General features: G+C 40.3%; 1 protein-coding gene across 1 annotated transcript in view; it reads left to right on the top strand.

The window, feature by feature from the left end:
* The window catches only part of ADCY10 (adenylate cyclase 10), a 119351-nt gene that overhangs the window by 46537 nt on the left and 46407 nt on the right, over positions 1-26407 (top strand). Inside the window, exons 15-18 of the mRNA XM_078393076.1 lie at positions 773-859; positions 17816-18099; positions 22814-22950; positions 25443-25562. Coding sequence (XP_078249202.1) covers positions 773-859; positions 17816-18099; positions 22814-22950; positions 25443-25562 — 628 coding nt within the window. The remainder of the gene's footprint in view (positions 1-772; positions 860-17815; positions 18100-22813; positions 22951-25442; positions 25563-26407) is intronic.

Below are 26407 nucleotides of genomic sequence, written 5' to 3'. Positions count from 1 at the left end.
AGCACATGAGAGCTTATTTTCTGAATAAATTTATGATGTTTGATATGAAGAAGATTCCCTATTCATAGTCAACTGGAAAAAGAAATCTCTATGAAATAGAGATGGAAAAAAATACCAGTTAAATTCCTGGTTTCTCATCAATTTAGGCTATCTGGAAAAGAAAGGACATTTCAGTGAGGAGTTTTAAAGCTTCCTCCAAATTAGGTGAAAGCAACCCATCTACTATTTCAAGTTCTTCAATAATATAGGCATCTTCCTAGTTAGGGCCAATCTATTTCCACAATTGCACAGGTTGCTTATATTGGATTTTTTCTCTGCAAAAACAGGTTGTTTTGTGTAAAAAGATGTTCTTTGGTTTGCACAAAATGTCTTTCTTGCCAAAACAAGAGTTCTGTTGAGAATGCCAGGAAATTGTTTGACATCTTTACTGATAAAGGTGGCAGTTCTTTACCCTTGCCTGCAAGGATGAGACAAGCAAGGATTTACATTCCTGATATGGATGCTTGAAATAGATGATAGAGACATTGTTCCCAAGGTACACAGATCACTTGAGATGCAGAAGGTTGGCCTCTAGTAGGAACACTGATTGCCTAGTTTCAAAGCCAATTACAGGGTGACGATGGGCTCCTTAACATGCAGCCTGAATGAAGCCGAGGAATTCTTGCTATGGCCTCAGTGTTATTTGTTACCATACGTATTGTGAGCAGATGTGTGAAGGTTTGCCTTGCTAATATAAAAAGTGAAATTTGCTTTCATTTGTTTTCCTGATCAGTTTAATACATCACAAGTGGTTTCCAAAATGAACAATGATGTGAAAAACAAAAAGACAGAACAGATATTTGTAAAGATTCTAGAGAACGTAAGTGACGTTTTTATCTTGCACACCCTTTTCATTGAGATTTCTATATGAACTGTTATTTTTAAGACTCTTCAGTTTAAGAAAACTGCTTGTCTTTAAGAAATTATTGAAAACCTTTCCCTGCTGAAGATTTTCTTTTAGAGCTTTTTGTTGTTTAAATGCTAACCACTCTGCAACTCACCGTGAGGGACCTGCAGAACACTTTCAGGCACAGTTGCTCTGATCTGCTCTGTCTTGGATACTGTAATCGATAGAGGTTCCATGGATGCAACTTTGGCCCTTCTTGTCCTGTTATGATAGATATGTTTTTGTTGGTGCAGCTACGGCCTTGCCCTTCCTGGCTTACAAAAGTGGCCAGTGGGGGAATGGCTGAGTGCATAAAGGGAGTGGTGAATGCCTCCTTGCAGCAGGGTAGGACTCCAGCATGTTTAAAGGAGGCAGTAATGAGACCATTATTGAAAAGGCCTCCCTGGATCCCCCTTTAATGGACAACTACAGTGGTGCCTTGACTTACGAACGTCCCAGCCTACAAACATTTTGAGTTACAAACAGCTCCATTCGCAAAATTTTGCTCTGACTTGCAAACAGAGCTTTGACTTATGAATGGAAAAAAAATTGTAGGGAAGGCAGGAAATTTGAACTTTAAGTTAACCGTTGGCCAGCGAAAAGGCTGCTTGTCTGCTACCTCATTCACCCCAGTGGTTAGAGTGTGGATATGGAGAGAGACTTCAGATTGCCTGGTTCTGTACTGTACGGACTGTTTTTTTTTTTTTTTTTTTGGCTTTTAAATTTTTTTGGATTTTTGACCTTTTTTAAAACAGAGAGACTGTCTCTTCTGGGTGAGTACACTGTATTTACTGTACAGGGGTTTTGCAGCTTAGGGATGGGCTAGGTGGCTAGGTGGGGATTATGTTTCTGCGCTGGCTGTTGGTTTTAAAATCAGAAAACTGTTTGCAAAGTTCTGTCTGGCTGTTGGCCTCTAAAATGCATTTTAGTCTTTTGGTTGCTTGCTTTAAAATGTGCTGTTGTAAAATGTGTGGGTTTAAAAAGTGTTTGATTTAAAAGGTGTTTTGTTTAAAATGTGTTTTAGACTCCGAACTCTCTCTCCCCCACACTGTCTACTCTCTCTCTGTCTTCTCTCTTTTTGTGCTTAAAAGCACAAACCTTTGTTTGAGGGGTCTGTGTGCCCCAGTGATGACCTTCTTTCTTTCTTTCCTCTTTTCTCCATTGTTCCCTCCTTTCCTGCCTTTTTTTAACCTAGGTTCATCAAGAAAAATTCTCTCCCTAGTGGTAGAGGATGGATTAACGGTTTTGCATTAGTTCCTATGGGAACTAATGCTTTGACTTACAAACTGTGCCTTGACATAAGAACAAAAATCAGCCAGAACAAATTAATAGGGTTTCAGTGCATTCCTATGGGAAATGTTGATTTGACTTATGAACGTTTTGACTTACTAACAACTTCTGGGATGGATTAAGTTCATATGTCAAGGCACCTCTGTATTGGCCAGTCTCATAGATTCAATTTATGGACAAGACACTGGACTGTGTGGTGGTTTCTTGGTTCCATTTATTCATTTATTTATTTGCCTTTTATACCACCCGTCTGGCTGCCAAGGCCACTCTGGGCGGTTTATACATTAAGCAAATATAACATCAAATAACAATTTATAATAATCATGTTTTGTTTGTTTGTTCAGTCGTTTAGTTGTATCCGACTCTTTGTGACCCCATGGACCAGAGCACGCCAGGCCCTCCTATCCTCCACCGCTTCCCGGAGTTGTGTCAAATTCATGTTGGTTGCTTCAATGACACTGTCCAACCATCTCATCCTCGGTCGTCCCCTTCTACTCTTGCCTTCACACTTTCCCAACATCAAAGTCTTTTCCAAGGAGTCTTCTATTCTCATGAGATGGCCAAAGTACTAGAGCCTCAGCTTCAGGATCTGTCCTTCCAATGAGCACTCGGGGTTGATTTCCTTTAGAATTGATAGGTTTGTTCTCTTTGCAGTCCAGGGAACTCTCAAGAGTCTCCTCCAGCACCACAATTCAAAGGCATCAATTCTTCGGCGGTCAGCTTTCTTTATGGTCCAGCTCTCACTTCCATACATCACGACAGGAAAAACCATAGCTTTGACTATTCGAACTTTTGTTGGCGAGGTGATGTCTCTGCTTTTTAAGATGCTGTCAAGGTTTGTCATTGCTTTCCTCCCAAGAAGCAGGCATCTTTTAATTTCGGGGCTGCTGTCTCCATCTGCAGTGATCATGGAGCCCAAGAAAGTAAAATCTGTCACTGCCTCCATATCTTCCCCTTCTATTTCTCAGGAGGTGATGGGACCAGTGGCCATGATCTTAGTTTTTTTGATGTTGAGTTTCAGACCGTTTTTTGCACTCTCGTCTTTCACCCTCATTACAAGGTTCTTTAGTTCCTCCTCACTTTCCGCCATCAGAGTGGTATCATCTGCATATCGGAGGTTGTTGATATTACTTCCTGCAATCTAAATTCCAGCTTGGGATTCCTCCAGTCCAGCCTTCCGCATGATGTATTCTGCATATAAGTTAAATAAGCAGGGTGACAGTATACAGCCTTGTCGTACTCCTTTCCTAATTTTGAACCAATCCGTTGTTCCATATCCAGTTCTAACTGTTGCTTCCTGTCCCACATATAGGTTTCTCAGGAGATGGATAAGGTGGTCAGGCACGCCCATTTCTTTTAGGACTTGCCATAGTTTGCTGTGGTCCACACAGTCAAAGGCTTTTGCATAGTCAATGAAGCAGAAGTAGATGTTTTTCTGGAACTCTCTGGCTTTCTCCATAATCCAGTACATGTTGGCAATTTGGTCTCGAGTTCCTCTGCCCCTTCGGAATCCCGCTTGTACTTCTGGGAGTTCTCGGTCCACATACTGCTGAAGCCTACCTTGTATGATTTTGAGCATAACCTTGCTGGCGTGTGAGATGAGTGCAATTGTCCGGTAGTTGGAGCATTCTTTGGCACTGCCCTTCTTTGGTATTGGGATGTAGACTGATCTTTTCCAGTCCTCTGGCCACTGTTGAGTTTTCCAAACTTGTTGGCATATTGAATGTAGCACCTTAACAGCATCATCCTTTAAGATTTTAAATAGTTCAACTGGAATGCCATCACCTCCACTGGCCTTGTTGTTAGCCAGGCTTTCTAAGGCCCACTTGACCTCACTCTCCAGGATGTCTGGCTCTAGGTCAGCAACTATATTGTCTGGGTTGTCCGGGATATCAAAAACTTTCTGATATAATTCCTCTGTGTATTCTTGCCTCCTCTTCTTGATGTCTTCTGCTTCTGTGAGGTCCCTTCCATTTTTGTCTTTTATCATGTCCATCTTTGCACAAAATTTTCCTCTAATATCTCCAATTTTCCTGAACAGATCTCTGGTTTTTCCTTTTCTGTTATTTTCCTCTATTTCTTTGTATTGTTCATTTAGGAAGGCCCTCTTGTCTCTCCTTGCTATTCTTTGGAAGTCTGCATTCAATTTTCTGTAACTTTCCCTATCTCCCCTGCATTTTGTTTCCCTTCTCTTTTCTGCTATTTGTAAGGCCTCGTTGGACAGCCACTTTGCTTTCTTTTTTTCTTTTCTTTTATACTTAAACCTTTATTGGCATTAAAGTATGTGTACATCAGTAACAGTTGGCACCATACTATAGCAAACAGAAGGAAAGCAATCCTGAAGGTACGAACTAGAGAGGTTATACAGGAGGGGATTGGGGAAGGAGTTTTGGCTTGGAGACCGCTAACAGAAAATCCGCTACCAAGCTGGAGATGGTCGCTGAGTAGTCACTTAGAAGGATAGGAAGAGGGTCAGCAAATGAAACAAAGAGAGAAGACAGAAGGGGTTCGAGGATATTGTTTCGTAGGTATTGGTGAGCCGGGCAACGGAGTAATATGTGATCTAGAGAGTCTGGCTCAGATGAGCAAGAGCGGCAGAGTCTGTTATTGTGTGGTATGTTAGCAAATCTGCCAAAATGAGCGGCTGATGGAAAGATGTTTAGCCTTGCTAACATAAATGCTCTCCTTTTACTGGGATTAATTAATTTACTAAAATAATTGGAGGGTCTACCGAGAGAGGGAGAGAGGCCGAAGAAATAGGGGGAGCAAGTAGGATTTAAATTGGGAAGTAAAAAGTTGAGTTCCTGTTGCCAGAGTTTGGATTTGATGATTTGGTGCGCTCTATAAAGGTTGGTGTCTGCGAGGGATTCGGGGGAGAGGTCCCATAGATTCAAGCTTGGCATTGAGAAGTTTAAACCACTTGGATGAGAAGGGATCTTTTAATAGGTCATTGAGTATGGAGTCTGGGTGAGTACTGAGGTGCAGTCTAAGCCAAAACTTGAAAGTTAGGGACCAAGCGGTGGTAGAGGGAAGATGAATACCTAATTCAAGTATCAATGTGGATAATCTAATTAGGTTAGGGACCCCAAGAATCCTTCTAAGGAAATGGGCCGCTATTTTGTCAAGGTCTTGATTTGCAGCCTCAATCCAGATTGGGGCTCCATATAGCAACTGGGAAAGAATTTTAATTTGAAATATATGGAGAGCAGCGGGGATGTACTGGTTGCCGTTGTAGAAGTGGAATCGGGCAATTGCATTTAAATGTGGCAAGGCTAAGGAAATGGCAGATTTATGGTGGTAGATCCAGCTATGTCGAAAGTGGAAAGTGATCCCCAAATATTTAAAGGTCTGGACTTGCTGGAATGATAATTTACCAATCTTCCAGACAGTCGGGGCCCAGGATTTCGAGAAAACCAAAATTTTTGTTTTCTCAGAATTAATTGATAATTCATTAGAAAGACAGTATTCTTGGAATGAAAAAAGCAGATGACGAAGGCCAGATTTAGTGACTGACAACAGCATCGTGTCATCTGCGTAGAGAAGAATAGGGACGGGGACACCATTGAGAGAAGGAGGGGAGTTTCCTGGACTAGAAAGAAAGGAAGGCAGATGTGCAAGATATAGGTTGAAGAGGGAAGGGGCACACTTTGCTTTCTATCCAAAGTTCTTCAGGCACTCTGTCCACCAAATCTAGTTCCTTAAATCTGTTCTTCACTTCTACTGTGTATTCGTAAGGGATTTGGTTTAGATTATACCTGAGTGGCCCAGTGGTTTTTCCTACTCTCTTCAGTTTAAGCTTGAATTTTGCTATGAGAAGCTGATGATCAGAGCCACAATCAGCTCCAGGTCTTGTTTTTGCTGACTGTATAGAGCTTCTCCATCTTTGGCTGCAGAGAATATAGTCAATCTGATTTCGATGTTGCCCAACTGGTGATTTCCATGTGTAGAGTCGCCTCTTGTGTTGTTGGAAAAGGGTGTTTGTGATGACCAGCTTGTTCTCTTGACAAAACTCTATTAGTCTTTGCCCTGCTTCGTTTTGAACTCCAAGGCCAAACTTCCCTGTTGTTCCTTTTATCTCTTGACTTCCTACCTTAGCATTCCAGTCCCCCAGAATGAGAAGAACATCCTTCTTCGGTGTCAGTTCTAGAAGGTGTTGTAAATCTTCATAAAATTGTTCAGTTTCAGTCTCCTCAGCAATGGAGGTTGGTGCATAAGCTTGGATTATTGTGATGTTGAAAGGTCTGCCTTGGATACGTATTGACATCATTCTATCATTTTTGAGATTATATCCCATTATGGCTTTTCCCACTCTTTTGTTGACTATGAGGGCTACTCCATTCCTTCTACGGGATTCTTGCCCACAATAGTAGACATGATAATCATCTGAGTTGAAATCACCCATTCCCATCAATTTTAGTTCACTGATGCCCAGAATGTCGATGTTTATTCTTGCCATCTCCTGTTTGACCACCTCCAGCTTCCCAAGGTTCATAGATCTTACATTCCAGGTTCCTATGCAGTATTTTTCTTTCCAGCATCGGACTTTCCTTTCACTTCCAGGCACGTCCACAGCTGAGCGTCCTTTCGGCTTTGGCCCATCCACTTCATCAGCTCTGGAGCTACTTGTACTTGTCCTCCGCTCTTCCTCAGTAGCATGTTGGACGCCTTTTGACCTGAGGGTCCCATCTTCCAGCGTCATATCTTTTAGCGTTTTGTTTCTGATCATGGGGCATTCTTGGCAAAGATACTGGAGTGGAATTGCCGGTTCCTACCCCAGGTGGATTGCGTTTAGTCAGAACTCTCCACTATGACCTGTCCGTCTTGGGTGTCCCTGCACGGCATAGCCCATAGCTTCTCTGAGTTACTCAAGCCCCCTTGCCACGACAAGGCAGCAATCCATGAAGGGGTATAATAATCATAGTAATTATAAAATCAAAATTAAACACATACATATCAACAAATTTAACTGAAAATAATTGAAATGGAGGCAAGGTGGCAGGACTAATAATATAAATGTTAAAACAACCACTATGTTCGGATGTTATAAGGTTTTTAATACTATGAGTCGCTTTGAGTCTCCTTATTGGAAGAAAGTTTCCTTTTTATGAATGAGCTAAAAACAAACCAACAAACCTTGAAGCTGCTAACTGAGAGTGTCTCCCTAGACATCACATTCAACGAGAAACACTATACTATTAAACTCAGCCCAGCCCCCTGAATACAAAATGATACTAAAAATAAACCATGTTTTCTGGATGGATCAAAAGATATGGGAAATCATGGAGAAAGTCATTGTAATTATTGAGATGAGAAGAGTGTCATATGGAGGATTGCCGAAATAGGAAGTAACTGGTGTTTTGGTTTGGTTTTTTTGTAACAAATTACTTCCGTAACATGTTGCCTTTTGCAGTAATAAGGTGGAATGGATTTCCTTTTTTAAAAACCTATGACTCCCACACCTGTATTTTGTTGGAGTTTTTGAGTTTGTAGACAGTAGGTTAAGCCTGAGTATTAAAAAGCCACATAGATCTTGAATAATATTCTCTCTTGGTTTACATATATGTGTATCAGGAGATAAAAGAATAATCATTCAGTCATAGTAAACTTTAAAAACATTGACTGAAAAAACATATTGAAAGATAAACTGACAATATTTGAACATTTAACTTGGTATAGTTTTGGCTTATGCTTGACAGACTTACAACAGTTTCGTAACATTTTCTTTTATTAACACAATAACAGCAGACACCTAGCAGCATTCTTAACTGAACATCTACATATCAACAGATATACAGTGGTGCCTCACTTGACGATTACCCTGCTCCACGACAAATCCACTTGACGATGAGGTTTTTGCTATCACTATTATGATCACAAAGTGATGTTTAAATGGGGAAAATTCGCTTTACGACGATCGCTTCCCTGCTTCGGGAACCGATTCTTTGCTGAACGATGATTTTAAAACAGCTGATCGGTGGCTCTCAAAATGGCCGCCCGCTGTGCAAAATGGCTCCCTGCTGTGTTTAGGACAGATTCCTTGCTTAACAGGCACTGGGAAATGGCTGCCCTATGGAGGATCCTCGCTGCATGATGAGGTATTTCGCCCATTGGAACGCATTGAACCGGTTTTCAATGGGTTTTTTTACTTTCGCTTGACGACAATTTTGTTCTACAGTGATTTTGCTGGAACGGATTATTGTCGTCAAGCGAGGCACCACTGTATTAACAGAAAAGCCTCATTCTGTCACTTTTTCTCATGTCTGACAGTTAACTTTTTAAGCATCTATTGGCGGACACTAGACACAATCTGATTGGTTACACATATAGCATTCTCTATGAAAATAATACATCTAATTCATTCTTATATATACATACAGTCACGTGGAAAAGAAAGTGCACCCTCTTTGAAATCTGTGGGTTTACATATCAGGAGATAGTAAAAATCATCTGGTCCTTAGGAGGTCTGAAAATTAGGCAAATGCAACCTCAGATGAACAACAAAACATGACGTGTGTATTACACTGTGTCATGATTTGTTTTACAAAAATAAAGCCAAAATGGAGAAATTTTGTGTGAAAAACTAAGCATATCTTATGATTCAATAGCTTGTAGAACCACCTTTACCAACATTAACTTGAAGTAATTGTTTTTTGTATGACTTTTTCAGTCTTTCACATCATTGAGGAGGAATTCTGACCCCCTCTTCTTTACAAAAGTATTCTTCCTCTAGTTCATTGAGGTTTGCGGGCATTTGTTTATGCACTACTCTCGTGTTGAGGTCTGGACTTTGAGTGAGCCATTGCAGCACCTTCTTTATTTTCTTTTTCAGCCATTCTACTGTGGATTTGCTGGTGCGCTTGGGATCATTGTCCTCTTGTATGACCCAATTTCAACCAAGCTTTAGCTGTTGGACAGATGGCCTCACATTTGACTCTGGAATACTTTGGTATACAGAGGAGTTCATGATTGGCTCAATGACTTCAAAGTATCCACGTCCTGTGGCTGCAAAACAAGCTCAAATCATCATCCCTCCAGCACCATGTTTGGCAGTTGGTATGAGGTGTTAGTGCTGATATGCTGTGTTTGGTTTTCACTAAATGTGGCGCTGTGCATTATGGACAGACATCTCTACTTTGGTCTTGTCTGTCTAAAGGACATTGTTCCCAAAGTCCAGATGCAAATTTGCATAGCTAACTGATGCTGCAATGTTCTCTTTAGAGAGAAGAATCTTTCTCCTACAACCTTTCCAAACAAATTAAACCTGTTCAGTCTTTTTCTAATTGTACTGTCATGATGTCATGAGTGCATCCGAAGACCTGGAACCAGAAGGGTTAACTGAGGCTGAAGAGAATGCTGAGATATCAGAACCACCTGAACCACCTTCAGATTCTCCTTCCACAGCAGCCAAGCTTCGGGCCAGGCTTCGGGAAAGACTTAGGACAAGAAGATCAGAGGATCACTCAAAGGCTGTCCACAGAAACCTACGTTCATCTAGTCCTGAGTATTAACAGGATAGAAAGCTTTCCAGCAGCTCAAGGAGCTGTTTTACTATAAAACAGCTCCCAGTGAAGCCAGAAATTCTGTGGAAGCAAAGAGTCAAAACCTTGGCTTGCATCCATGCTTCTTGGACCGTGTTCCTGACTCTGAACTCTGCCCCTGGACTACGCTGGTATTGGACTTTGGACTCTGCCCCTGGATTATGCTGTGTATCGGACTCTGGACTTTGACATTAGACTTCATTCTGTGAGTTGATTTATGGACATTGGCTTTGCATTCTTGGTATTCTTAACTCTGGACTGGCTTATCGGACTTCGGCTGTTGTAACCTCCAGGAACATGACACACGAGTTTTTCACATGCTAATGGAGGCCTGCAGAGCCTAAGATGTAACTCTTAGGTTGTTGTTTGTTTGTTTTTGCAATTTCTCTGAGTGTTACATGGTCTTAACTTGGAGTGAATTTGCTTAAATGTCCATTCCCGGGAAGATTAGCGACTATCTTGAATATTTTCCATTTGTGAATAATCTTCCTCACTATAGAATGATGGACTTTAAATTGTTTGGAAATGGCCCTTATAACTTTTCCCAGATTTCCCAGCAAAAATAGCTTCTCTATGATAATTGCTGATGTGTTTCTTCCTTGGCATTGTGTTAACTCACACCTGAATGGTCCAGACCAGCAAACTGCTAAAATTTCAGCTTTTATACAGGTGGTCACACTTGCTGATGATCAATTAAAGGTAAAGGTTCCCCTTGAAAATTTTGTCCAGTTGCGTCCAATTCTAGGTGGCGGTGCTCATTTTCGTTTCCAACCCATAGAGTTAGTGTTTGTCCGCAGACAATCCTCGGTGGTCACGTGGCCAGTGTGACTAGACATGGAATGCCATTTGCTGACTGTGGTGGTACCTATTTATCTACTCGCATTTTTGCATTCTGCATGCTTTTGAACCGCTAGCTTGGCGGGAGCTGGGACAAGCGATGGGGGCTCACTCTGTTGTGTGGATTTGATCTTATGACTGCAGGTCTTCTGACCTTGCTGCTACTTAGCCTCTTAATTCCTATGAAATCAGAAAGAGTGTGCTTAGTTTTTTGCACATGCTTTTGCCATTTTGGCTTTATTATTGTAAAATAAATTATGATATGATGTAATATGTCATGTGTTGTTATTCATCTGAGGTTGTATACTTACCTAATTTTCAAACCTGCTAAGGACCAGATATTTTTATCATCCTGATATATAAAACCATAATATTTAAAGAGGGTGTACTACCTTTTTCACATGAATATATATATACATATACGTACTGGATGGCATAACATTTATATTTTTTGCATCTCTAAAGCTTTTGATAATTTTGAGTGGTCTTGCCTTTTGAAAGTTTGTAGTTTTATGAATATAGGTTCCTCTTTTGTGAAAGTGCTTCTATTTCTCTATAACAATAATCAGATAATACAGTAGAACAAACAGACTGGACTCCGTACCCTTTTAGCAATGACAGCAGTGCTTCCCAACTTTGTGTCCTCAGATGTTCTTGGACTAAAACCCCCAGAAAACCCTCGTTTCTGGGAGTTTTAGTTGAAGAACATATGGAGACCCAAGACTGGGGACCAATGAAATAGAGGGACAAAGCAAGGATGTTCTCTGTCAACAATTTTATTTGCATTTGTAATTACACCACTGGCAATTTTATTTAGAGAACACCCTGTGCTTAAACGGATAGCTGTCAATAGAAAAAGAATTCCAGCTAGTTTATTTATTGATGATATAGCTATAATATCGTCTAGTCCTATTGAAATCCCATGTGCTTCAGAGTTGTTTCTGAATTAATTTCAGGACTATAAATAATTAGATCCAAATTAAAAAAAATACTGGATATGTCAAGGAGTTATAAATGCAGCCTTTAAAATCTACAAGTATTCCAAATATTTTATATTTTATAAAATATTTAGGGGTATTTTTGCCTGCTAAACTATCTAGAAGTACTTCTTTAAATTTCACCCCATTGTTAAACTGTGAAAAATTATGAGAGGATAATTGTAATTGTCTCATTTGTAATTGAAACTCCCTTTCTTTCTGTCTTCTTGCTCAAATTGTAGTTACTGAGCTTTTTCTCTAATTTCTAATTCCCTGGTTCTTTCTTTGATATCTAATTCTTTAAGCTTGAATTCCTGTTATAACCTCCATTTTTCAAACTCTTGAGAGCTTAGGACACCTGGTCTTTCTGAGGCATTTTCCTCAGTCTCCAACTTCTTTCCTGGAGTTAAAGGGTCATCATTTCCCTCTATTTCCTGAGGCAATAAACTTTGTGCCTCTTGAGACTCAGTTTCCACTATTACTGGTCTTTTAGTTCTTTTGGGAGGCATAGTTATCTGAGTTACTTATTCTAGAGTGTGTTTCTACTGATTTTATAATGGACCTGTCTTTCTTCTTTTACTTCCAGTCATTGAAATAATTTCTATTTCAAGCAAAGGCTTTTTCTTCTATTCCCTCAGATCTGCTCTGGCCCCTGGCTTCTGATTTTTCCACAAGCACTCCCTAAACTCTTAGAGCCTCGAACCTTAAGCTAGCCCACTGGGTCTTCAAATCTTGAGGTAAATACAAAGGAATTTTCTCTCAGAGTTGTTCCCTATCTTAGACCCTCTCAGATCTGGGTTCAGAAGCCCCCACCACTAAGCTTTTCCCAAAAGCAATTAGTGGGTAACCAAGTTTCTTTACCACAGACCTCTGTCTAAAAGGTGCCCTTGACCCAAGAAAAATTCTCTTTAAACTCAGGCTTGACTGGATTTATTCGTATCCCACCGCTGGACACCAATTGTGGCATTTGCCACTCTTGGCCCCTGCCTGACTCTCTAAACACATAGCACACGAAGGCAAACTAATACTTCTTTTCACCCACTGCCACCAGTTGATCACTAAATCAACATTACTTATGGAAGGATGAAGATGAAGGTCCAAATTTCATTGTCTTTTAAATAAAACTTGTTTATTGATTACAGATGTTTGATTATTAATCATTGGTAACTTCTCAACCTTCTATTGCAGAGGTCATCAATCCCCGGGCTGCGGCCCATTGCTGGTCCATGGCTTGAGCCTGACTGGGCTGTGAAGACATACCACCCCCCCCACACACTCCTCTCCCCACAGCTGCTTTGTGCGCATGTGTGTCAGCGCCATGTGAGCGCTCCCTCATCCCTTCATGCAAGCCCTCGCATGTGCAAAGCAGCTGTGGGGAGGGGAGTGCGTGTAGGGGTAGGTGGGAGGTCTGCCTTTGCGGCCCAGTGGTGGTGGTGACTGGGGTGGAGAAGAGCTGGGAGGAAGAGCAAGGCCTGGGCGCTCTCCTCCTGGCAGCGGCGGTGGCAATGTGGGTGGGGGTGGGGTGCAGAACCATGAGAGAGAGAGAGAGAGAGGCAAGCAAATATTTACATTTATAGCAGGAAGGGAACAGAGGTAGGACTTCCCCCAGTAAGGAGGCAGAAAGAATACGTATGCTGGCTTGGGGTATTCTATATCTTGGGACCGCTCGCCTCCCAATCTCCAACAAAGCCAGGGTCGGCACTCCTTGCCACCCTCAGCAGGCTGATGCTGCCGCTGGTGCCTCCTGCTCCAGAACTGGCACCAGTGGCTGCTTGCCGGGGCTGCCACGTCAGTCTTCGGCACTCCTCCCTGCCCTCCACCATTTGAATTTCCCGCTGCAGAGGGTGGTGAGGAGCGCTGCCCCTGGCTTTGTTGGAGCCTGGGAGGTGAGCGGCCGGAGGGAGCACCCCAGCCATGCTCAGACTCCCAGGCTGCTGGCGCTGGCAGGCACTCCCTCACCCCTTCAAGCATGCGCCAACACGCAGGGGTGGGGTGGGCAGGCACTCCTGCGAACATGTCAAGTAGTGGGGGAGCGCACGTGCACATGCGCTAGAGGCATGGCAAGAACTTTACAAATGGGGTATGATGGTTCCCAACCTGAGGCTGAGAATACCCCAAGCCAGCATACGTATTCTTTCTGCCTCCTTACTGGGGGAAGTCCTACTTCTGTTCCCTTCCTGCTGTAAATGTAAATACTTGCTTGCCTCTCTCTCACACACACACACACACTCACTCACTCTTGCTCTCTCTCCCGGCTCTGCACCACCCGGTCGCTGCCGCCACCCAGCTGTGAAAATAAACCTTCCCCCCTCACCCCTGCTCCCTCACCCCTTCAAACATGTGCCCCCGCGCAGGAGTGGGTGCACGGGTGGGCAGGCACTCCTGCACATGCACAAAGTGGTGGGGGAGCATGCGTGCACCTCTAGCGCGTGCAATCCCTCATCACTTCGTGCATGCATCTGAGAGCGCGAGCGTGAGGGGCTGCCCGACCTCCCTCAGAGGCTCAGCCGGTCCGTGGTAAGGAAAAGGTTGAGGACCTCTGTTCTATTGGTTATCACAGTTCTTATTCACTCTTCACTCTAATTACACCTCAGATCTCCCAAATACCACACTCTATCTCCCTCTCCACTCTCACTGACTTTCACTCTCTGACTCCGCCTCTTTTTACATATCTCTTAGCTCCGCCTCTCAGCAACATTAGCCTGCAACATGTATATGCATGACTCCTTAACATAATAAGGGTGAACGCTATACTTACCATTTTAGATAAAAAAATAAACCTTCAGAGATCAATGAAGAAATGTTAACTTGAACACAGTCCATTTTCAAACAATATTTAACTGTGGAATTCTTTTATCTAGATTCATTTTATTTGTTTACCTAGTTAGTGTGTTTTTGTGGCTGTTTTCTGATAGCCAAGGCACTAATGAAGTCAAGTTTGTGGCAGACACCCTTAAAATGTCATCTAAATGTTCATCTGTAAGTCTTAAGCTACACTTGGATTTCACAATTTTCATCTTCAAAAAAGTTTGCTCACAGATCTATGTGGTGCCAAAAGACTGCAAACATATCTGCAGCAAATTGCTTTTGGTTGATAAATACTTCAGGTAGATCAAAACAGAACTCTAACAGACTATTTTCTTTGCAAATGTCTCTGAGATGATCACTAGCTTGCAAATCAATTACTTCCATCTAAAAAAAGTCACTTTCACCTTCTGGTGCTACTTCAAATGGATTCTGAAGCATTCTTATTTCCTTTCCATGTTTATGGCAATCAGAGTGGTCACAAGACCAGATAGGCGGGATATAAATAAAAATAAAAATAAATAAATCAGTGAATCTGTTCTGGAATTCTACCTACAATGGGTTCAGTGCTTTGATGTGTCTTTCAACATTGAATTGTAAATTCCTGTCCTTCTCAAATTTAAGTTCATTGCAGAATAAGAAGTTTGAAAAGTTACTTTCACTAACTTTCTTCACAAAATGTTTTCTTTTGCTTTAGAAGCTTTCAGTTCAGAACACATGTCACACACAAACTTCTCTTTTCCCTGCAACCTTAGATTCAATGTGTTCAGATGCTCTGCAATATCAGTTAAGAAAACCAACTCAAAAATCCATCCAGGGTCAGAAAGCACTTCTTAAACTTTTCCTTTCTCCTTGAGAAAGGCATTATGATGAAGACTGAAAAAACATTTGAGGACTTTGCCTCTGCTAAGCCACATGACTTCTGCATAGTACAATACATCTCCATATTCTGCATTTATCTATGACAGAAAATTTTGAAATTGATAATGAGTATGGCCAAGATGCCAGATGTAATGAATGTTGGGTACAACAATACACATCACACTTTCCCACTGAAGAATTTTACTACACAAGACTTGCTGATGAAGTGACATTGCATGGGAAGTATACCATTTAATTTCGATGTCTCTTCACTGATTCTTGCAACTGCACTTGCACCATCGGTTGCTTTTCAATTTATCTCAACTCAGACCAAGATTTTCTACTGATTCACATACCTACAAAAATATGTTTTCTGCACTTTTAGTGACTTTCAAAGTCTGCAGTGGACACAATTCTTCTGCAATTCTGAAGTTGGAATCTATCCCACTGATAAGTATTAGGAGCTGAGCAGTGTCTATAATGCCATTGCTCTCATCTAATGCAAAAGGGAAAAAAAATAAAATCTTTTTGCCTTGACAGTCAGTGACATATGCAGTCTCCTAGTTCTTCAACATGCCCGATGATTACAGGTGCAGATAAACTAACACAACTAACACAAGGTACCTTGGGAGGACACATTTCCTCCATTACTCTAACCATGTACTTTTTAACAAATTCACTATCAGTGAATGGCCTGCTACTCTCAACAATACATTTAGCAACATGATAGCTGGCCCTCAGTCGACAGGTTCTCATCCATATGCTTTCTCAAACTATTTTGCTGCAAAAACATTGATTTTTAAAGAGAATTTGTGTTGTTCATTCTCACCTCTCATGAGAGGACTCAGAGTTCCTTTTTCATTGTATTCCTTTAATAGTGAGACCATTTCAAGACATATCCCGCAGACTGCTTAATCTTTGTTTAAAGTAGTCCATTTGTCATTAAAGACACGGTGCTCATTTGTAATTTCTTGTTGCTTTGAGACAACACTTTCTTTTGCAGACATCTTCTTACATAATTTTTAGCAGAGCAGCAGTTGTGGAGTTTCAATATTATCCCTAAATAAATAAAAACCCAAGAAGTATACTTTTAGGGGTCTAATTCTTCCTTTTCCCATCAAATCCACACCACCCTTGCTGCTGCTAGCTGGGGATTTTCAGTTGACTATGGCAAAGAAGAGACGAGACCCTTGCCTCTAACAACTCTCAGAAATATTGGGCCATATGCACAGGTTAGGAATATTTTTTAAAAAAATGGATTATGATTCTAACCTACCAGATGGCAGAGTTGTGATCCTAAGTACATTGGATACTACGGGTTTTATTTCTTAATAAACACACTCCCTTGAGGTTTAAATCTAGACATGCTAATATTTTTAAAATGAGGGGCAGGTAGAGAGAAGGAGTGACTGAAAGGGCAGCCTCCCACCTGGAGCAGGGGATACGCCATCAAGTTGGCTTTAAATTATATGCAAGGTGGACATACACATCACTGCCTGCCAACCACGTCTCAATTATGAGAAGCAAAATGGCAGCCATGGGGGAATGGAACTTGGCAGGAAGAAGATGTGGGAAGGGGAATCCCATAAGCTTCCCTGCAGGGGAGCACTCCTTCCCTTTCAACCCAAGGGGCCACTCACCAGCTCCTGCCATCACAGAGCCATAAGAAGACTCCCAGCTGGAAAGGGTGGGAAAAGAGAGGCAAAAGCAAGCAAAGTAAAAAGGCCAGAGCAACCAGCTCCTGTTGAGGAAGGAAGAATGCTTTTGCATCAAGCAGCAAATCTCAGCAGGAATCTTGGAAGCCACTTGCGGGAGCCTTCATGGGTAGAGTCTTTTGCCTCTAGAGATGTTTAGTATGCAAAACACTTGGTAACATTTTTGGAAAAATGGCAGGTGTTTTACTCAACTTTTCCTGCCTTTTTTTTTTAAGCAGGCCAGACATTTCCTGTACCCATCAACACAGCTGCTTTATCTTCCTTACACATATATTATATATAGCCTTCAACATGGTGATGTATGGAGAAGGAAAGAGAAAAACCTGAGTGATACGAGTGGCAGGGCTAGCAAAGCACCCAGAATAGCCAAAGTGCTAGTATGGAGGATAAGACGAAGAGGGGGCTGATAGAAGGAACCTTGGAGACCAGAAGAAACAATGTTGTGGTGGTGGTTTTTGTAAGAAAGGGACAGGGAAAAAAAAAACAGATGTAGATGGGGCTGGAAGAAGAGTGCGGGTCTGAGGGAAAATGCCTTGAGGGTGATGGCAGTAAACAAGCAGTTTGGAGGGCTGCACAGAAAGAGCCCAGAGGATACATTCGGCCTGAGGGCTGTAGGTTGAGAACCCCTGACCTAGAGGACCATACATCACGTATCTTCATTTTATGGCGTCTTGTGCAATATTAGGAACATTAATAGTAGTTTTAATAGTTTTATTCCAAAACAGGGTAAAGAAACTCGGGCTTTTGTCTCAAGGGGAAAGTTCATTAATAACAATAATGGATGACAGCTGTAAATGGTGTGGTGACAGAGACAGGAGGTCTGTAGTTATATGATCATCTGATACTGGATTGTTGCTTCCTTCTCAGGCAGCGAAGAAGGAAATTCTGATTTTTGTCATCGATGAAGCTCAGTTCATTGATTCAGCTTCCTGGGATTTCCTAGATAACATAATGAAGAAGATTGCCATCTTCGTTGTGATGTCTTTGTCTCCTATCAATCACAAGGAACGCCTGCCTTGCGCCACTGCAGTCCGAATTTTGAACAGTCCAGACACAACCTTTATTCAGCTCAGGGAGTTAACTCCCTCAGTAATTATTCAGAAAGCATGCCAAGACCTTGGCGTGGTCAGTATTGCCAGGGAGCTGGAAATGTAAGTGATACCAGCCATCATAGATCTTTGCACCTCTTCCATTGAAAGCAGAGGCAATTCATACCCAGCAGGATCAGGGTCACTTTATTGCTTAAGCAGTGGTCTAAATGTATGTTTCAAGTATGTGTTCTACCCCTTCACTCATTTTGTAGGGACCACACAATTCTATCTGACTTCCTGTATCCATAGCAGCTCATACAAATTCCCTTACTCTTGGTGGTGTGTGGGCTATCCAGTGGTCGAGTAGACCAGATAGGCGAGGTATAAATCAAATACATAAATAAATAAAATAAATATTTTTTTCTACAACTCTTTCTTTTGGTCAGGGTTAGGTGATGGTGCAAAGATTGTATCTCCATCTGGCACATCTTGGCTGCCAGTTAAACACCCACCATAAGTGCAAAAAAGCAAAAATAACAGCATAGTCTTGTGTCACCATCAATAAACATAAGCAGATACAGTATCTATAATATTGCCTAACATATACAGTGGGGTCTTGACTTAAGAACGACTTGAGTTAAGAACATTTTGACTTAAGAACCACTCTCATAGGAAAATATTGACTTGACTTACATACTTAGATTTGAGTTAAGAACTGAAAAAAACCCACGTGGGAGGCAGGGAAAGTGCAAAATTTGAACTTTCAGTTAACTGTTGGCCAGTGAAAAGGGTGCCTGTCTGCTTCTTCACTCCTCCCAGCGTTTAGAGAGTGGATTGGGAGACAGTCTTCAGACTGCCTGGTACTGCCTGGACTGTATTTTCCCTGCCTTCCCTGAACCTTTCTTGACCTAAGAAAAAAAGAAACAAAATATCCCCCTCTAGTGGTTGAAGGCAGAATAGCAGCTTCCCATTAGTTTCTATGGACGGAAAAGAGCAGATACGGATCAAATGGTTTTCAATGCATTCCTATGGGAAATGCAGATTTGACCTGAGAACTTTTTGACTTGAGAACTGCCTTTCAATACGGATTAAGTTCTCAAGTCAAGACCGCACTGTATGTCTTGAAATTTTGAAAAGTGAAAATCCAGATAGGCATTCTGGGTAGCTCATTAGAAAAGTGAAGGGTATTTGCACCTCCTCCAGCAAATACCATCTGTTTGACGATATCTTCTACCACTGTTTAATTTTACATGGCTAATTGGTATTATAATACAGCAGGTAACTATAGAGTATAGGAGCAGTTCCAATAACAGTGAGGTTCTTTTCTTAAGGAGCTACTATGTGCCTCCAAAACTTTAAAAAATTTCAGTGCTAGCAGAAGTGCACAATATGTTCAAACAAGTATCATGTATTGGGAATTGTTTCATTTTCATTTCAAATAGTCTGTTAAAGGAAAAGAGAGAGAGAGAAAGGCAAAGCCTGCATTTTAATGTTATTTAAATCTGTTAGGACGATTGACTCACAGCTCTGCTGTACTGATACTCTGATTCCAGTACTACAGCAAGTAAGCAATCTACTGGAACTCTCAAGTATACCTGAACTTTGGGGAAGTGCATAGGTCACCAGATGTTAAACTACATTTTAAAAAATTATTATTATTATTATTATTATTATTATTATTATTATTATTATTATTATTATTATTATTATTATTATTATTATTATTATTATTATTATTATTATTATTACATACAAACAAACATACAAAACAATAGAATAGGACACAACAAAAACAATGAAAGACAACTAAAGACATGCATACTACATATATAGATCAGAGATTTCGCCATCATCTAGGTCATCTAATACAGGGGTCGTCAACCTGGTGCTGGTCCATGGGCTTGCCAGAACTGGGCTGAGGATATGGATCTCCCCCCCCCCGCACGCATACGGGGTGTGTGTCACACTTGTGTGTGGGGGCATCTCGTCCTCATGGCGAGCATGTTGCACTCACGTGGGACATGCCCCCAGCACGAGCGTGACAACCCCCCCATGGAACTTGCTCCCCCCAGCCAGTCCACAGCCCCAAAAAGGTTGGAGACTGCTGATCTAATATCATCAATGGGTTCTTGTAAGTACTGGTATTTCTTCCCCTAAGTTGCTGTCTCTTTCTGGACACAATTGTACATCAGCTTCCAGCTTTCCTTTACAAAATGTCTCAGTTGATCATGTAGTGCCTCTCAAAGCATATCTAGTTCTTTAATATCAAGTAACTTCTTTAGTAGCTCCTCTATCATTGGTATTTCTCCATTCTTCCATTTTTGGGGATAGAGTAACCTAGCTGCTGTGTGTGTGTATATATATATATATATATATATATATATATATATATATATATATATATATATATATATATATATATACAGTAGACTATATTTTATTTTTTTTTATCAATGATCTCTGGCATTATATTCAATAAAAACATTTCAGGTTTAAAACTTTCTTATGACATTTCCCAAACCTGTAACCAAATTCTTTTTGGTTTTTCACATGACCACCACACATGATAAGTCCCTGGATTTTTTTTTTTTTTTTACATTTCTAACAAGCATTACTAATCCCTTCTGACATTTTTTGCCAATCTTACTGGAATAAAATGGCATCTATAATACATTTCAAGGATGTTTTCTCTAAGATTAACTGGTTTAATCAACTTATAAATATTTTTCCACATTTCGTCCAGTCATCTATATCAAAGTTATAACCAAAGTTTTGTGCCCATTTGACCATCACCTCCTTCACCCTCTCATCTTCCAGATCATACTCTAATAGATATGTATACTTTTTTGATTTTCCATTTCATGTAAATTCATAGTTCATCCACCTGAACTTTCCCCTCAAAAAGCCCACATTTGTATCCTTTTTATATCTCGCTTCTAATTTCAACATTGACCACCAGTCTGTTGATAGACCCAGTCCCTCTAAATCTTGTTTATTTTTCAGAATTTGATCTTTAGTCGACAAGTCTCTATATGTGAGTAGAGCTCCCTCCTGGCTTAGTACTTTTAATGTAAAGGCCTCTAGTGGGGCTACCCATATTGGAATTTTCTTATAGGTTTGGACTTGAAATTTTTGCCATATTAAATATAGAGCTTTCCTCACAATATGTTCTGAGAAATGTGTCTGTTCTTTGCTTTTTCCATACCATACATATACATGCCAACCCATCTTTAAACCTTGACCTTCCAATTTCAACAGTCTTCAATTTGGATTGTTATCCATTCTTTTATCCAAAGCATAGCACAGGCCTTGTAATATAATAGCCAATTCGGCAGTCCTAGTTCTCCTCTCTCTTTTATGTCTTATAGTGCTCTAAGTTTTATTCTTGGCTTTTTGGCCTTCCAGACAAATTTCGAGGTCAGGCTGCCCAGGTCCTTAAAGTATTTATAATTTAGTAGAATTGGTAAATTTTGAAATAGAAATAGCATTTTTGGGAAAATGTTTATCTTTATTATCAAGATTCGTCCCATCATTGAGACTTGTAGCTTATTCCAATCTTCCAAATCTCTCTGTATTTCTTTCTGGATTGAGAGATAATTTTCTTTCATCAAATTACTTGTCTTTTTTGTAATAATGATTCCTAAATATTTAACCTTTTGCATCTCCTCAAAACCAGTTTTCATTATCAATGTTTCCACATCCTCTATATTCATATTTTTTGTCAGAAATTTAGTTTTCTAATAGTTTATTTTAAGTCCTGAGACAGCTCCAAACTCTTCTACTGTTCACAATAGTTCTTCCATACTATCCAGGGGGTTTGCTGGTATCAATGCTAAGTCATCAGCATATGTTTATAATTTGTATTCTTCTCCCCTGATTCTGAGGCCTCTAATTTCATTATTTCCTCTTATTTGTCTATTCAGAATGTCTAAGATTAGATTAAACAGCAACAGAGATAGAGGGCAGCCCTGCCTTGTGCCTTGTTCGATTTAGATATCTTCAGTTATTTGACCATTGACTTTGATCTTCGCCATCTGTTTGGCGTATATTGCTTTAATTGCTTGTAAAAAAATTCCTTCTGGCTCCATCTTCTTTAATCGCAATAGCATACACTCCCAGTTCACATTACCGAAGGCTTTTTCTGCATCTAGGAAGATCAGCATCATTTGTTTTTCTGGATGTGTTTCATAATATTTCAAAATGTCTATTATTGATCTTATATTTGACGTAAGTTTCCATTTGGGGATGAAGCCTGTTTGATCTTAATGTACCATTTCAGTATGTACCTTCTTTAATCTAGGGATCCATTTGCAGAAACAGTTAGAAGTTAATGGGTCCCATTTAGATGGTTATTTCTCTGTATATATTCCCTAGGGGCTAGAGTTCAGTACTTACTTCCCCACTTATGATACTGATGTCCTTCCAAGGGCAAATAGCTCTTGATCTGGGCGGGTTACACAGCTAATTCACCCAAAAGGGAGAGGACTCGCCCCAAGGGTCAAATTGCAGTCCATGCCCATGTGCTTCTTCAATCCCTGCTGACACAGGAGGTGCTCTCCTGGACCCTCCTGCCCTCAACCAGACGTTAAATGTCTGATGGCACCTTGCAGTCAATGAAAGCAATCTCTGTACCTCCTGGCCAGTTTGTGACCATCTGATCAGGAACAGTTGGAGCTGCTCTGAACAGTTTCTAACTGCCAATTGTGAAGTCCATATACAACTAGTGTTTGCTGTTGATGACATGGCAACAGAAAATGGAAGAACCAAGATATTATGACAGTTTTTGAATTGTTCCTTAAATCCTGAAGCTCACTTATGAATCTCCATCCACTAGATTCCTAATACAGAGGAGCCATGGAAACCCATTTTACTGTGAGGAGCTTCTCTGCAACCTGTACCTAAACAATGTGCTCCAGTTCCACATTCTGAAAGAAGATGAAGAAAGAGATGACGAGTGGGACAGTCTTTTCAGTAAGCTAAGAGACATTAACTGTCCACATCACATAGGGTCCTGCAGAGGAGACTCTAGTGGCCCACAAAACCACTTCTTGATTAAGAAATTTTGGAAACTGATTTTTAAGGAAATATGTGATATATTTAGTAAAGATATTTAATTTAACTCTAAAATTGCTTTGTTATCAATATTTGATAAAATAGATCTTGATTATTATTCGAAGGAATTGATTAGTAACGTTATGACAAGCACTAGAATATTAATAGCTAGGTTTTGGAAAAACAAAAATGATATTAGAAGATTGGTATGGTGAAGTATGGGACATTGCATTAAATGATAAATTAACTATTGAACTTAAGATGAAAAATAGGGGAAATAAGTTCAAATATTTTTTATGCTATTTGGGGAAGATTTGTTGAATTTGTATTAGTGAAAGGAAAGGGGAAAGCCTCTAAACAACAATCTATACAATTTTGGAAAGGAAGTTTGTAATAAAAATATTGTTCAATGGGGTCCCGTGGGTATGGGGTGCACTGCAGAATTCAGCGTATAGTAAGCACTATTATTTGTATTTTTGTATTTCTTTTCTGTTTTAAAAATAATAAAAATATAAACTAAAAAAAGAAGTGTTGTTGCACAACATGGGGCCTAGTGGGATCTCAGACTTCAAGGCTAAGCACATTGACACCACCACACCCATCAAATTCTACAAAACAACACAGCTAAAACTATTCATCTGAATAAGCAAGCTACATATATTGTATTTACTCTCGTTATGAATATTAAGAACAGATTTTGGGTGGTATTTTTTTGAAGTGGTGCGGGAGCCCCATGAAAGCAGATAATGCTAATTTCTTTAAACCAGGTATGTTCTCACTCTCACAAGCAGTATGTGACCAATTGAGAAGGTACCTGCCCCATCGTTTTCATCTGGATTTTTGCCAGTTGGTCTTCATTACTTTTCTGACATGATCACACAGTATTGGATGAAAAAAAAAAGAAAAGTCAAGACAGACAAATTTAATCCCCAGAAGCCTAATTTGAAACTCCCTCCATTCAGATGTTAGTCTGGCTCTAACCTTGCTGAATTTTCAACAGGCAATCAAAGCTAAGAATGTCCAATGCATTTTTTAAAAAGTTTCTTTCATTTTATGTTCTTTCAGGCGTGTCTCATTCATTTTCATATTTTCTCTGTAAACATCCTTTCATTTTGCATAAAAAGGAAAACCTCTTTTGAGTTTCCCATGCGTGTTTCCCCGTTTGTGTTTTATGACACTCCAAAAATCCTAAAGATTGCTTTAAAATACTCTAGAAAAATAGGGGCAAGGCAATAGAGAATCAGACTACTGCAAAAGCAAGTAGCAGTACATGAGAAAGAAAAGTAATCATTAGAAAAAGAAGAGAGAAATTACCTAGGTTGTGCCCAAACAATCACCGCTACACACACAGCCCAGTGGGAGACAGACCCAATCGCAAAGCCCACCACTTGGCCCACACACTTGCACAGAAACAAATAAAACAGCCTCCAAAACCCAAACCAAAACATATATCTTTACCAGAATAAATACACAGGAAATTAACTGAATAACAATTTTTAAAAATTTATTAACTAGAGAAGACTCATGAAAAAACCCAGCAAAATTAAGAACAAAAGAAAACATCAAAAAACCTTTCACAAAATAAAAAAACCTTAAAAGAAAGCAAGTAAATATAGGCAAAAAAAAAAATACAGTATCAGTCTTCTGAATATGACGATATTTCTCTTTTCCCCTCCCCACCATTTGATGCTTCCATTTCTCTTGTTTGATTCCAGTAGGCAGCGGTAGGGAGGCAAGGCAATAGCAAAAATGATTCAAAAATGTAAAGGACCCCTGGAAAGCCTACAAAGGAAAAAATCCTGAAAGAAATCAGGTAGACACACAAATAATCCCAATACACACAAATCCAAGATGGAAGGCTCTAGTAAGAGCTCAGCAGCCGACAATGAACAATTGAAGAAAACACACTTCTGATTGGATTCTGGTCCCTTTTACAGATTCAGAATTTCTGCTTCCCTCAGATGTTTTCCTTAGCTGCTGATAGTCCTTGCAACACTGTTGGATGAAACATTTTTCAAGTTATTCGGCACATAGTAAAGGGTGAAAGAGCACTGAAAGATGATACCAAAGAGAAAATACAAAAGAAACACAAAACATTTGTGAGCTCTTCTTTCAAAAACACAAAATCATTTATATTCAGAGGCTGTCTTTCAGCAAACCCTGAAAGATTATGAATTATGCAAAAGAGAGCCTCCTGTTCAGACACTCAAGGCATATCCTTAGTTAAAACTATGTGATTTGATTGAGGCTTTGGCTTCCATAATTGTTTAGTATGTTTTGAAATAATATTTTTCTTCATTGAGAGATGTTTTTGTCTTTTGCTTTGGTAGGCAGAACAGCAGTTAATAATTAAACAAATTAATAATGATATTTAATCCAGTTATCTTGTTCCTTTTCACTCTTCCTCAAAGCCACCGCCATTTTGAAGACCAAAGACTCTGAAATCCTTAACGATGAGAGTGAATCATACATCTGTACAATCAGACAGAATGTGAAGTTGCATAATATAATGCTGCCTCCAACATTAAAAGGTGAGAAGATGAACCAAATTCTGTGACAATTTAAGTTAAAATTGTTTTATTTGCTGTCAGTGTTCATAGCTTTAACTTCTACTCTATCCAGTCCCCCTGCCTACATTTTTCATCCTACCGTGCACTGACTCCATCTGACATATGTGTCAGATCACCGGACTTTTAAAAACCAGATCCAGGATTATTAGATAGGAATTTTCTACTTCTCCTAATGTTTAAATGCAGACCTAGTGATCCTTGATGTGTTCACAGGGGAGCAATGTGTGTTTCATCTGCAAAGGTCAGAGACATTCTGAAGACTTATTGTAGGAAACTGTGTAAAAGATCTAAAAGGTACAATTTGTACTCCAAAAGATAATGTACATCACCTGGCAGGGTGCATGTTTCTCTATCTTGATGCTGAGACGCTCACCACTTTAGCGCATGCGCTTGTAATCTTGAGATTAGACCACTGTAATGCGCTCTACGTGGGGCTACATTTGAGACTGATGCGGAAGCTTCAAATAGTGCAGAATGCGGCGGCCAGACTTCTTAGTGGGATGAGAAAACACCATATCTCTCCCACTCTGGCCGCATTGCATAGGCTGTCCGTGCGCTTCCGCGTCGATTTCAAAGATTTAATGATGACATACAAAGCCCTAAATGATTTAGGACCTTGCTATCTGACAGAACACCTCCTCCCACCAAAATCTACCTGCATCACTCGATCTAGTCAGGAGGTGTGACTGAGGAGCCTAATGCCGAGAGAGGCCCGGAAGGAAAAAAAACAAGAAACTGGGCCTTCTCGGCAGTGGCTCCTCGGTTATGGAATAATCTACCTTCAGAGATCCGTTTGGCCCCTTCGC

Source organism: Pogona vitticeps, chromosome 4 (genome assembly GCF_051106095.1).
Source record: "Pogona vitticeps strain Pit_001003342236 chromosome 4, PviZW2.1, whole genome shotgun sequence".
In the NCBI taxonomy this organism is placed as follows: Eukaryota; Metazoa; Chordata; class Lepidosauria; order Squamata; family Agamidae; genus Pogona; species Pogona vitticeps.
This window is presented reverse-complemented; position numbering and strand designations above follow the sequence as displayed.